At 42.5% G+C, this 13,767-nt stretch overlaps 1 protein-coding gene across 8 annotated transcripts in view; it reads right to left on the reverse strand.

The window, feature by feature from the left end:
• Window positions 1-4,087: 4,087 nt before the first annotated feature.
• The window catches only part of LOC112252807 (sorbin and SH3 domain-containing protein 1), a 79,173-nt gene continuing 69,493 nt past the window's right edge, over window positions 4,088-13,767 (reverse strand). For 6 of the 8 annotated variants that reach the window (XM_024424430.2, XM_024424427.2, XM_024424432.2 and 3 more), the window contains 10 exons: window positions 12,475-12,560; window positions 12,042-12,215; window positions 10,234-10,280; window positions 9,752-9,866; window positions 9,179-9,304; window positions 8,720-8,914; window positions 6,205-6,303; window positions 5,360-5,406; window positions 4,888-4,994; window positions 4,088-4,623 (listed from right to left, as the gene is read on the reverse strand). In XM_024424430.2, the coding sequence (XP_024280198.1) occupies window positions 4,556-4,623; window positions 4,888-4,994; window positions 5,360-5,406; window positions 6,205-6,303; window positions 8,720-8,914; window positions 9,179-9,304; window positions 9,752-9,866; window positions 10,234-10,280; window positions 12,042-12,215; window positions 12,475-12,560 (1,064 nt within the window). In that variant the 3' untranslated portion in view covers window positions 4,088-4,555. Of the gene's footprint in view, window positions 4,624-4,887; window positions 5,008-5,359; window positions 5,407-6,204; window positions 6,304-8,238; window positions 8,484-8,719; window positions 8,915-9,178; window positions 9,305-9,751; window positions 9,867-10,233; window positions 10,281-12,041; window positions 12,216-12,474; window positions 12,561-13,767 lie in introns of those variants that run through there. The other 2 variants (XR_002953892.2, XM_042323474.1) reach the window with 2 other exon arrangements.

A 13,767-nucleotide genomic window follows, 5' to 3' on the forward strand; every position in this document is an offset into this window, starting at 1 on the left:
ATGATGATTAATCATTTATTTGAAGCGTTGTGTCACACTTAATCCAGTAGCTATCATGTTCTTTAGTACATGTCTTCTCCCATCACAAATACTAAAAAAAAACAACGGGGAAAACAATAGTAATATCCTTAAATATGACATATGGATACATTTCTGTGATAATCAATAAAAGGTAATGAAAATGAGGCACAATTTGCATCTGACATAAGGGCCTTACGATCCTCATAAAATGGCAGCGCAACGTTGCATCATATGCATCAAAACGGTCTGTGCTCAATAACTCTTCACTCTGTGCTTTGCCCCCCCCCCCCAAAAATCCCTCGGGAACAACAGAGAGCTTCATGTGACTTTTCCCATCGCTTGCATTCCATACTTCTTTATTATACATATTTACAATTCTTATTGTGCCAGGCTGTTTAGTGTTTTACATGTTCATTCAAGCTGACAGCATTGATCCTTGTTAGTGTTATACAGTACTCCACAATCATACATTCATACATCCTGCGATGTTTCGCGGAGCACATTATCCCATCAACATTTTACACAGACTTGTGAGGCTATGATATGATACCACAAGAAGAGTGATTGCTTGTTGCCAAAGTCTATCGTACAGTCAGTGTGACATGGAACAGACCTCTCCGTACTCGATTGTCCCTGGACCTTATTCTGTAATGTAACAATGTAACTGGTTTCGTTAAAACAACTGTCACACAAGACTATATTCTCATCAATGTTGGCAATTGGCAGTTAACAAGCTAGGGAAGAACAATGATGTTGAATGTTCGGGTGTTGTAATTGTCTCATGTCAATGACAAACACTGTAACAGCTTGACAGAGTGAAGCTTCTATTCCTTTTCAAGTACAACTGACAGATGAGTAAACAGGCAGAACTGTACTTAAATATCTCACAAGGTAAACATGATAGGTGGCAGCCACTAAAGCCTCAATGCTCAAATCAGTTCGGATCGGATGTGTGTGTGTGTGTTCAGATGGCAGTCATTTGCTGACATGGCTACGCTAGTTGTCATAGTAATGATGGTGTGTGCTCAGTGGTGTAGGCTGATTGGTGGTGGTGCTCGTGCTTCCTATCACTCAGAAGCTATGTAGCAAGCTAAGTTGATAACAATTCCTGACATGGACGTTTCCCAGTTACTTTGAATGCTTAAAAGTTACAGTGTAAGAACACGTTTAAAGCCTCAAAGGATAAGATGATGCAACTTTCAAAACAAATTATTTTTTGGGGGGCTCGCCACAGCAGCCAACTACCTAGCTAGGTAGCTGTTTAAGCTTTCTAGAACATTCACTCATTTGTTTGTAAACAATTAACAAGTTAACTAGTTAGTTACCACATGTTCTTGTCAAACGGTCAACAAAGTAGCTAGCAAGCAACAAGATATGCCACATAACAGTCTAAAAACCACTTGGGGGCAAATAAATCAGATTCGACCATTAAGACACAAGTTACATGGCCAGGAATCAGATATGTATCTGACTTCAAACCACCTTCAAAAGGTGGCTAGAAATATCAAGATTCCATATGGTTTTTGGCTGTTCAGACTGCAGGACAAAGAAAAGATTTGAATCGGATATGCAAATAAATAGGATTTTAGTCACTTCAAACTGACAATGTGAACATGGCATTAATAGCTTTAAACGATATTTAACATAAGTCATTAAGTAGATGAAGTATCACTATAAAGGTAATAATACTAGTTAGATGTTGATAGTCTTATGACAGATATACTTCTTTTTGTCTTAGAAACACATTTCAATTCTATTGGCCTCGTGAACCCAGACTACTGTCACTCATGACATTGAGGATTCCTTCGAAGAACGCATAGCAGTGAGGCATAAGGAGGAATAATTTGATACGCACAAAGTAAGAGAGAAGAAAGTAGAGCTGCCACAACACAATACATTCTTATTTCAATCTGCTACGTTTTCAGGATATATTCTGACGTATGGTGGCTGTTACCGGCATGGTGATCTGATGTAGCTCTCAGATTGAGGACCTCTGTCCTCACAGGAAGACTGTTTCAATGCGCTATATATCTGATATCTGAATTCAAAGCAATCTTCACTGAGGGAGCAATCCAGCTCAAAGATAATGAGTAATGTTTTTCTGGTTGTACCTGCTGGCCTCAAAATAATAATGGCATTGATGTAGTTTAATGCTCTTAAATAGCTTAGCACTCTCAGATGCTACACTGAGGCTACACATAGTCTACTGTGTATAAAAGGCCCCTGTATCCAACAATATTGGGATATATAATTTGTCAAATGTAAAAAATAAAATGCTCACAAATTAAAATCAATCGTTACTCAAACAAAGAGTTACATTTACATTTTAATCATTTAGCAGACACTCTTATCCAGAGCGACTTACAGTTAGTGCATTCATCTTAAGATAGCTAGGTGGGTCAACCACACATCACAGTCATAGTAAGTATATTTTCCCTCAATAAAGTAGCTATCAGCAAAGTCAGCGCTAGTAAGGGGGGAAAAAAAGTAAAGTGCGAGTGTTAGTTCACGAAAGGCCTTTTTAAACTTCAAATGAATTAGTATACAATTAGTGTGAGGAGAAAGCTCAAAAATGACCTCGGGGCGGAAGTTAAGTGCTTTAAAAAGAGTGGCACACCACGCCTGTCCTGTGGTTTCACTGGAGCCAGTATAGCTGCCACCAAGCTACCTCACAGGAATCACCAAAGATCAGACAGCTAATGTTACTTCTAATTTTACGGGACAGATATGCTGTACAAGATGACAGAAAATCATTTTTTGATAAGAGATGTGTGACACATAGGTGTGACACATAGGCATAAAAGCTTGCTTGCACGTACACACCTTCATACACATGCACGATCTGTCTTAATCAGGTATGTACATAGCACAACCAGTCTTCCTGATTGTGTTAATCACTTCAGCTGACAGAAAGCTGAGCTAATATTAGCTAACGTGTTTGAGCATTTCCAGATTTCTATCATGCACACGAACATGCTCGAATTATAGGACACACCTTGGTTAGAAAACAGAGGCAATACTAAAACGGCATTGGAAGCTTTTGGACTACACTGAGGTAAGTACGCCCTGCTATTTTATGAAGACTACAAGCCTACATTGACTACATTGTCACAAACATGGCTTTATAGTTTTCAGTGAATTCTGAGCTAATGAAACCAAGCCATTCCACGATTCTATAATAAATAAAAAATATTTTTTTAGAAGTTCACTGTCAGGTCAATGGGTTTTCAAAATTCAAATCAAGGAATATGGTTTGTTGGACCCTGTCCAAGTATGTGCCATCACATACAGCCTGATACCTCCATGGTATCTCTAACAATACTAGTTACTGGGTTTTCCTAGGAAAAACACGTCTTCTAGACGACTTAGCATGTCATGTCGACCTTCAGATGTATGTATCCGCATTCAAAGTCAATGAAAAATGCTTTCGCCAAAAAAGGTCCTGAAAGATAGCTGATGAATAACAGCTCCTATTTCTCTAGCTCATCAACAACACATTTGAGCCCTCGTATACCATCATGGTAGTTATAAGATCCACTCTCTTGATCCATGAACTGCTCTGCTGCTGACCCCCCATATACTGTAGATAGACATTCATGCGCTTCAAAAATACTTTGTATCGTAGTTAACAATCACAATGACACACCGCAGCTACTATATATACTGTACAAGAATACAGACTGAGTGTACAAAACAGTAAGAACACCTTCCTAATATTGAGTTGGAACATGTTGAAAGCGTTCCACAGGGATGCTGACCCATATTGACTCCAATGCCTCCCACAGTTGTGTTAAGTTGGCTGGATGTCCTTTAGGTGGTAGACCATTCGTGAAACACACGGGAAACAGATTGAGCATTAAGAATCCCAGCAGCGTTGCAGTTCTTGACACAAACCGGTCCGCCTGGCACCTACTACCATACCCTGTTCAAAGGCACTTAAAGCTTTTGTCTTGCCCATTCACCCTCTGAATGGCACACATACACAATCCATGTCTCAATTGTCTCAAGGATTAAAAATGCTTCTTTAACCTGTCTCCTCCCCTTCATCTACACTGATGTGAAGTGGATTTAACAAGTGACATCAATAAGGGATCATAGCTTTCACCTGGATTCACCTGGTCAGTCTATGCCATGGAAAAATCTGGTGTTCATAATGTTTTGTAAACTCATTTTATAACGTAGTCTGTATGTGCTGACATTTTGGGAGGATTTTTTAAAACTAAATGTTCTATTGTCAGAATTGGATATTATAAATTCAGCCCATGTACTGTGTAGGATATGGTTGGAGTACGTATACACCACACTGACGTTTGGGCAGTGAGTCAACAGCAAAGCTTCCTCCTGTCTTCGCCTCATGTACATTAACATACCTCACACCAAACTGATCACTTACACCAGACAAACATATTCACCTGGCTGAATGACTATCCTAATTGAAACAATCAAGCGCAATAGTAATGCCTTCCCAAATACTTGAATGGTAACCACTGGTTAGAGCTGGGTTCTCCTCACACTATAAATGTCTGTTGACAGGTTACAAGTTGACCTCTTTCACGTAGTTTCCTGGAAACGTGCCAAACTGTTTGGTCCTCTTTGAGGTACCTGAGAATGAAAAAACAACAACCATATTTATTAGTCTTTGCACTCAAATGTGCCTACTCAGGCAGAACAAATGTAAGTTGGGCACTCTATTGAACTCTATGTGCTTGAACATCCATGTGAGAATTTCTGAGAAATGACCAACGTGGAAGATTAACCCTCTGCTGTGACTCTGCTGTAACCTTATATGGATGTATGTGACACTCTGTGACACAGTGATTATGACTATATCTTCGGGCAATCTATCCTGAGGCCCCAGGCACATACCAACAAACCAGCCATCGTCACACTTCTCCATTACGCTGACAAGATCTCCCTCCTGCAGCTCCAGCTCATCCTCATTCTGTGGCATGTAACAGTACAAAGCCTGGAAACTGTAGGGTAACACTACATAAAGTCAGAAATACAACCATAAAAGGGCTTGAGAGACATACTATCAAAAACGATATAAGAAATGTATTTACCAGACCAGGTCCTGGTCAATTTCATTAGGCACCAAACGGATTGAAACCAACTGAAACAGAGGGATTACTGGGATTTATCCCCCCCCCCCCAAAATGCTCATTTTTGTTTTTCCGTTGCAAAGCTTTCAAAAACTTTTCCCGTTGCGTGCCCTAATGAACATGACTCTTGAACTGGGGCTTTGAATCCTTTAGTCAGAGTATAACAGTATAACAGTAACCAGTGTACCCAGAGCTAAGACTAGACGTAGGGACAGACTTCAGGCGGCCATACTCACATTCCACAGCTGAGACGACTCGGCTCCGGGCTGTGGGACTGGGGTTGCTGGGAAATGATGAGAGATTGTTTACTGGAGTGAAGGGGGGGCAGGAGTCTGTGAAGGACAGAGTCATGGGGGTGGGGGGAGAGGGTGCTGCAGTACCTCACTGAGGTCTCAGCTATATTCATGATCTCATTACAAACCGCTTCCTAGTGACAGTGGTCAGGTCAGAGGGAGAATTTCCACAGAATTCCCAGTCAGCCCAGAAGAGGAGGAGAGATTATGGAGTTGGGGAGAGGGGCAGGGCAGGGAGTTTAGAGGACGTACAGGAAGAAGAAAGGTAGGAGTTCCGGTGAGTAGCAAGGCAGAAAGAGAAGGGTCCGTTAGAAACCAGGAAAAATCAGGAAAGCCGTGAAACACCAGGAGAGATCGTGTTGGAGTCCGGCAAAGGGGTACGCATGGAAGAGCAAGACACTAGAGTGAGTGGCAGGTAGAATGTACACAGTCACAATGAAATATTAGTGAACGTCTGATACCACTCAAAAGAAGACATGCACAACCAATGGAGAGGAAAAGATGGCAGCAAGGTCATGCAAGAATGCTGTCATATTAATCTTATTGACTCGTTTTTGAACAAAATCAAAATAAAAGTCGGGAGCTGAGTGACGCGGTTTAGTATAAATTATTTGTTAAGTGATGACGTTAAGTTAAATGAATATCTTGACATTGATGAGTTAAAGGAAACGACCACCGTAGATCATCGAGAAAACGAACCCCCACCGCATATTTCTACTCCAGAAATATCAAACATACACGTTTTCTAATTGTATCGTCAGCCCACGACATGCAAACCAGCACCTTACCGCAAATGAGTTAGCATTCATGTTGTTGTCGTGGATGTCAAACAACATGACAGGGCTCCTGGAGGTTCTACCATGGTAGTCACTCTCATTCTTCACCAGCTGTAAGAGGAACAATACACACATTAGACTCATGCATGGATTGCAAATAGGAGTTCATGTCTACAGGACGCAATTAATTTTCAACCGTGTGTGCTGTAAACAGAATTGCAGTGGAAGTCAATTCACACTCTTGGTGAGACGTACACTATACATACAAAAGTATGTGGACACCTCTTCAAATTAGTGGATTCAGCTATTCCAGCCACACCCGCTGTTGACAGGTGTATAATATCGAGCACACAGCCATGCAATCTCCATAGACAAATATTTGCAGTAGAATTACCCTACTGAAGAGCTCAGTGACTTTCAACGTGGCACCGTCATAGGATGCCACCTTTCCAACAAGTCAGTTCATCAAATTTCTAGGAGCAACAATGGCTCAGGCGCAAAGTGGTAGGCCACACAAACTCACAGATCGGGGCTGCCGAGTGCTGAAGCGCATAAAAATGTACTGTGCTCGGTTGCAACACTCACTACCGAGTTCCAAACTGCCTCTGGAAGCAACGTAGGGCACAATAACTGTTCATCAGGAGCTTCATAAAATGGGTTTCCATGGCTGAGCAGCCGCATATAAGCCTAAGGTCACCATGCGCAATGCCAACTATCGGCTGGAGTGGTGTAAAGCTCGCCGTCCATTGGACTCTGGAGCAGTGGAAACTCATTCTCTGGATTAATGAACCACGCTTCACCATCTGGCAGTCCGAGGGACGAATATGGGTTTGGCGGATGCCTGGAGTTTGGGGAAGGCCCTTTCCTGTTTCAATATGACAATGCCCCGTGCACAAAGCGAGATCCATACAGAAATGGTTTGTCGAGATCGGTGTGGAAGAACTTGACTGGCCTGTACAGAGCCCTGACCTCAACTCCATTGAACAACTTTGGGATGAATTGGAACGCCGACTGCGAGCCAGGCCTAAACACCCATCGTTATTGCCTGACCTCACTAATGCACTTGTGGCTGAATGGAAGCAAGTCCCCGCAGCAATGTTCCAACATCTAGTGGAAAGCCTTCCCAGAAGAGTGGAGGCTGTTATAGCAGCAAAGGGGGGACCAACTCCATATTAATTTCCCTAAAATCCCTAAAATTTTGGAATGAGATGTTCAACGAGCAGGTGTCCACATACTTTTGGTCATTGGGTACTGGGTACACACTGGTTGAATCAATGTTGTTTCCACATCATGTCAATGAACGTGGAATAGAGGTTGAATTGATGTCTGTTCCCAGTGAGATGATGCTATAGTGGTGGGGGTCAAGATTCTGCAACAACTCTCTGAATCATTCAACACATTTCAAAAATACAAATCATGCATATGGTTTTCATTCCAAACACCTGAGGAGATAATTTACCACTCAACCATGTGCATGTGAGTAGGGCACACACAGAAACACATGCAGACCAAAATATGACACAGGAGTCGTGTAAGCTCTGCTGATTGCATTGGAGGAGGGTCAACTTTAGTTCAACATTACAGTTAGTCATCATTCACTATCTATTGCACAATTATCTATCTAGAGGCATCATCAATGGAAACATCCTCTTATCGTGGCTCATGGAGGTGAGATCTCCAGTTCCAGCCACAGTGAGCCTGAGATGCAACACTGCACACCATGCAGTAGGCCAGATACCTCTGCAGGGCTATTTCGCCAGCAGCCCAGGGCTTCGCGTCCAGTGCCCCTGTCTCCCTCTGCCCCCTCCCCCTCCATCAAATCCCTCTCCAGGATGCGCAAGGGACTGGCCCCTGTCAGCCAGCTCTCCAAGCCCACCCCCCCACAGGGGCTCAGACTGCGGGACAGACGAGGAGAGGGAGGGGAGAGCAGGAAGTCCTCCCCCTGGGGAGGGGTGAAGGTGAGGTAAGGGGTGGCTGAGCCAGGGCGGGGTGGGTAGGGTGGGGGCAGGGGGAGGCGGAAGGGGAGGCCATTGGGGAGATGCAGTAAGGGCTGCCGCAGATGGGGGCACGGGGCTGGTGGACATGGAAGGGGGCAGGTACTCGCCCCAGCGATAAGACACAGAGGGGAGTGGGGGTAGAGGAGGGGTTGGGGCAGCAGGGGGCCGGCACCCCTATGGTCAGGGAGATCCACTCAGAGGAGATGGCGTGGACCTCGGGGGACACAGAGCGGCGGGGGAGCGGGGGAGGGGCAGGGGGGACGAGATGAGCCGGTTGCTACGCACACGGTTCAGCTTATAGACCAAAATGACCATCCAGAGAGAGAGAGAGAGAGAGAGGGGAGGACGAGGGACAGAAATGGAAAGGAAAGATGAAACATTAGACATGAGAAAAAAATGAACACAAATAATAAAGAAAAATAATATTACAGCTCCAAAGTAAACAAAATGTAAAAAAGAGACAAACTTGGAGCGTTTGGGATTGTTGTATTCCTGGACAGACTGAGCTCTACAAGAGCGTGTGCCATTACCTGAGGGGAAGCATTGAGGCTGCGGTGAGGTGATTGGCCAATGGGTGGGTCTGGATAATCCAATCCATTCCTGACTCTGGGTCGTTTGTGCACCTCTATGTAGGTGACGGGGAAGATACCCTGGCGATTGGAACCGGAGACCTTGCCCTCGTACCAGTTCTCATCGACCCTGCGAATTAGGATGATCCTCTCTCCCTGTAGACACATTGGTATCCCATTAGCTCATATGATCGCACATTTCGATGCATAGCATTGAATAACATCACATCAAGCACAAACTAAACACCAGCATGCACAACATTTATGTTAAACATACTGTATTTCCTGTATCATAACACTATGATGTTATTATGTTGTAACACTTTGCGATTTCCATTTTGCATTACGCAAAAAGAGGAACAAATGTTTCAGCCGCTCCTAAACTCAATACCTTTTAAAAAAACCCGTTCTTCTTTTTACCTTTCTAAATGACATCTCCACCACCGTGTCCCCTGTGAAGTTGAAACGGGCTATGGCCTCTCCATACTCCAGCACCTGCACTGGGGCACTCTTCTTTGGCTGGGCCTTCTCCGTGGGGGGAAGGAGCTGGAGCAAACATACACACAAAGCCCAAAATGCATCGGTCAACTTCAATGCCAGAAACAAGTGTCAAGTTTAGGAGGGTATCAGTTAAAGTCAATGCAAGGTACCAGTGTCACATTCGGGAGGGCACACTGTGGTAAAAACGCTTTGTGACAGGAAACAAATATCTGTTTTTTTAATGGACATGTTCTGGTAGCACCTCCCTGTTTCACTCTGTTTCAGAACAGTTTCTTCTTACTGAACATGACTCCGGTGAATATCATTACTGGGACTCTTACTTAAACTTCTGAACTGACTGGTGTCATAAACCTGATGAACTGACTGGTATCATAATAACCCTGCACTGACTAATCTGTTTGGCACATCAGTCTGTACCGTACTATAGTGAGTTCCATCTAGTAAGAAAAGGTCAGAGTTCATTTTGAGTCAAAATACAGGAAGGGGTTGTACCTCAACATAACTCCGTGGGAAGATGCCGACTCTGCCGTGATGCTCCCCTTCGAACCAATTATTATCCACCTGTCGAATGATGTACACAATGTCTCCCTTTTGAAATGGTAACTCCCTGAAAAAAAGGGCAACAACAAACATAGGTTAGCTATTGGATTCAACAATATGCATTAATTTCTAAATGCAATATGAGCAAAATGTCAAAGGCATCTGAGCAATATGACAAAGTACGGCAGAAATATCACCCACTTTAAATATTTCACTCAAAGACTTAGAATGACGTCTCCCCACGTGTAAATTGCTATGTGAGAGTGGAGATTCATCTAAACCACCATCAGTCACACAAATGTTACATAGGCCTACATGTTACAGTCACGTGATGATTACAACACACCAGTGTTTATATTTCACTGCAGCTTAAATGTATTTTGTGCATGCTCTTGAAATCACTTATGGTATGTGTGCAAATGAATTTGACCCACTTTAGAGTCTCTGCTCTGAAGTCAAACCGAGCCAGGGCTGGAGTTCTCTGTAAACAAACAAAGCAAGGACTGTTAGAAAATAAGCATGGATAAAGGAGACTGGACTCCAATGCCCTGTGACATGTACGGAACGATGGTTATTCAGTTCAGGCTGGTCTTGCATGTTAGCTTGCAAGATTCACACAAGACTATCTTCTGGTTTATGTTCACAGTCCTATTATACCCTCATCTTCATACCCTGTTACAGTGGTGTAAGTACTTAAGTAAAAATACTTTAAAGTACTACTTAAGTCGTTTTTTGGGGTGTCTGTACTTCACTTTACTATTTATATTTTTGACAACTTGTACTTTACTACATTGCTATTGAAAATCATTTACTTTTTACTCCATACATTTTCCCGGACACCCAAAAGTACTCATTACAGTTTGAGTGTTTAGCAGGACAGAAAATGGTCCAAATCACATATTTATCAAGAGAAAATCTCTGGTCATCCATACTGCCTCTGATCGGGTGGGCTCACTAAACACACATGATTTACTTTTGATCCTTAATAAAATCATCAAACCAAATACTTTTAGACTTTTACTCCAGTAGTATTTTAGTGGGTGACTTTAACATTTACTTGAGTCATTTTCTATGAAGGTATCTTTACTTTTACTCAAGTATGACAACTGGGTACTTTTCCCACCACTGCCCTGTAGTAAGACATTGTTGATTCATAAAAAAACACATATCACTTGTACATGCCAGTTGCAATATACATTTGTTTTCTTCTCCACCGCTTATAACGCACTGGAAATTAACACTAACTTTGTTATTATATGCTTCCAAAACTGAATAAAAACATAAACAAATATAATCCAGAGTACTAATTTGTACTGGTTTACGTACAATGGTAATTAGTGAAAATGCATAAATGTTTTTGAGTGGCTTAATTTAATCTCTGAGCTCATCTGGTTGTTACTTGTGCCCTTTCAGTGACCCTGATCCACTGAGAATATTCTAGCAATGATCTGAGTGAAACAGCTCTTGTGACTGTGTTTCTGTCCGGTGGAAAATACTGGGCTACTGTGGGCTACAGTCAAACGGATAGAGCACTGCCAACAGAGGAAGCTGACTGATTAAAACGTAGTGCCTAGTGCTTAGAGTGTTGGTTTTTAGAGAGTTGGTCCAGTAACTGAAAGGTTGCTGGATCGAATCCCCGTGCTGACAAGGTAAAAATTGGCCGTTCTGTCCATGAGCAAGGCAGTTAACCCACTGTTCCCCTTGGCAAAGAAATAGATGTTGATTTAGACCTCTGATCTCTGATTCAGAGGGGTTGTGTTAAATGCGGAAGACACATCTCAGTTGAAGGCATTCAGTTGTACAACTGACTAGGTATCCCCCTTTCCCTTTTAAATGTGTGCCAGGGAATACACAGTGAACAGCAGGGTTATCATGATGATAATATATGTCACAGAAACATAACGGGGGAGGGGTCAAAACTATGTTGCGCAAGCAAGTAATGCTAGCCTATGATCTGCTTACCTATGTTGTGCTCCCCTATGTTGGGGGAGGGGGGGGGCGGGGGTATATTGGCCCGCTAATACAGGACTAATAAAGGCCCAGTACACTACCTTTATGAAGAAAAAAATAAATATATATTTTTTTTTATATACAGTACATACAGTAGTCGGAAGGTTGCCGATGGGTTACTGGCATTTGCGGGCGGGTGCGTGTGAACAAACAGCTGACGCACCACTAACGCACACACACCACCAAAATAGCTGTCATGAAGCACAATGAGAGGGATGGTACTGTACTGTACCTCTGATCCGGATTTCCTCTTGTCTGTGTCGTTGATGTTGATGTTGAGCAGGTCTCCGAAGCGTTCATTAGTGATGAACTGGTGGTGGGTGGGAACGATTCCTGTGTGTCGCCTCGATGCTGTGTCAGCCTCCTCCTGCTCCCTCTTCAGCCGCCGCTGCTCTTCCAGGATTTTCTGTCAGAGAAACACAGCATAATCTGCGAGTACATTTTTTGTATTTCACTTGTTCTTGTATGCCACATGAATAGTTGTGAGGACCACAGACATTTTCAAGATTTTAAAATTGTTACAATATTTCACCGTTTTAGTTTACACTGAAACGTTTTGAGTTCTATTTCTTGTTCAAAAAGAGAGTGAAGCCCTATCAGGTTTTGTTGAGATGACTAGAAACTAAACATTTCAGAAATTATTAAAAACTATAAAGAAATGTTACCTCTTTGTCTCCATGGCGTCTCCTAACCACCTCGTCCTGGCCGTCACCAAGGTCTCCTTGGGTCAAAGCCTGGGACGAGTCTGAATCTAGTACAAAAAATAAATTCATTATGTCCTGAAAATCTTACAAGTGATTGAAGATTTTCACAAAACAAAATTCATCAATAATGCTGCTCTCAATATCTGTAATATACACTCCTGTTCAAAAGTTTGGGGTCACTTTGAAATGTCCTTGTTTTTGAAAGAAATAACATCAAGATGATCATAAATACAGTGTAGAAACGGTTAATGTTGTAAATGACTATCGTTGCTGGAAACGGCTGATTTTTAATGGAATATCTACATAGGCGTACAGAGGCCCATTATCAGCAACCATCACTCCTGTGTTCCAATGGTACGTTGTGTTAGCTAATCCAAGTTTACCATTTTAAAAGGCTAATTGATCATTAGAAAACCCTTTTGCAATTATGTTAGCACAGCTGAAAACGCATGTTCTGATTAAAGAAGCAATAAAACTGGCCTTCTTTAGACTTGTTGAGTATCTGGAGCATGAGCATTTGTGGGTTTGATTACAGGCTCAAAATGTTCAAAAACAAAGTACTTTCTTCTGAATCTCGCCAGTTTATTCTTGTTCTGAGAAATGAACAGTGAAGAGGCGACTCCGGGATGCTGGCCTTCTAGGCAGAGTTCCTCTGTCCAGTGTCTGTGTTCTTTTGCCCATCTTAATCTTTTATTTTTATTGGCCAGTCTAAGATATGGCTTTTCTTTGCAACTCTGCCTAGAGGTCCAGGATCCCAGAGTCACCCCTTCACTGTTGACGTTGAGACTGGTGTTTTGCAAGTACTATTTAATGAAGCTGCCAGTTGAGGACTTGTGAGGTGTCTGTTTCTCAAACTAGACACTCTAATGTACTTGTCCTCTTGCTCAGTTGTGCATAGGGGCCTCCCACTCCTCTTTCTATTCTGGTTAGAGCCAGTTTGTGCTGTTCTGTGAAGGGAGTAGTACAAAGCGTGTACGAGATCTTCAGTTTCTTGGCAATTTCTCTCATGGAATAGCCTTCATTTCTCAGAACAAGAATAGGCTGACAAGTTTCAGAAGAAAGTACTTTGTTTCTGGCCATTTTGAGCCTGTAATTGAACCCACAAATGCTGATGCTCCAGATACTCAACTGGTCTAAAGGAGGACAGTTTTCTTTCATCAGAACAACCGTTTTCAGCTGTGCTAACACAATTGCAAAAGGGTTTTCTAATAATCAATTATCCTTTTAAAATTATGAAGTTGGATTAGCTAACAC

This window comes from Oncorhynchus tshawytscha, linkage group LG06, assembly GCF_018296145.1.
Source record: "Oncorhynchus tshawytscha isolate Ot180627B linkage group LG06, Otsh_v2.0, whole genome shotgun sequence".
Classification (NCBI taxonomy): domain Eukaryota; kingdom Metazoa; phylum Chordata; class Actinopteri; order Salmoniformes; family Salmonidae; genus Oncorhynchus; species Oncorhynchus tshawytscha.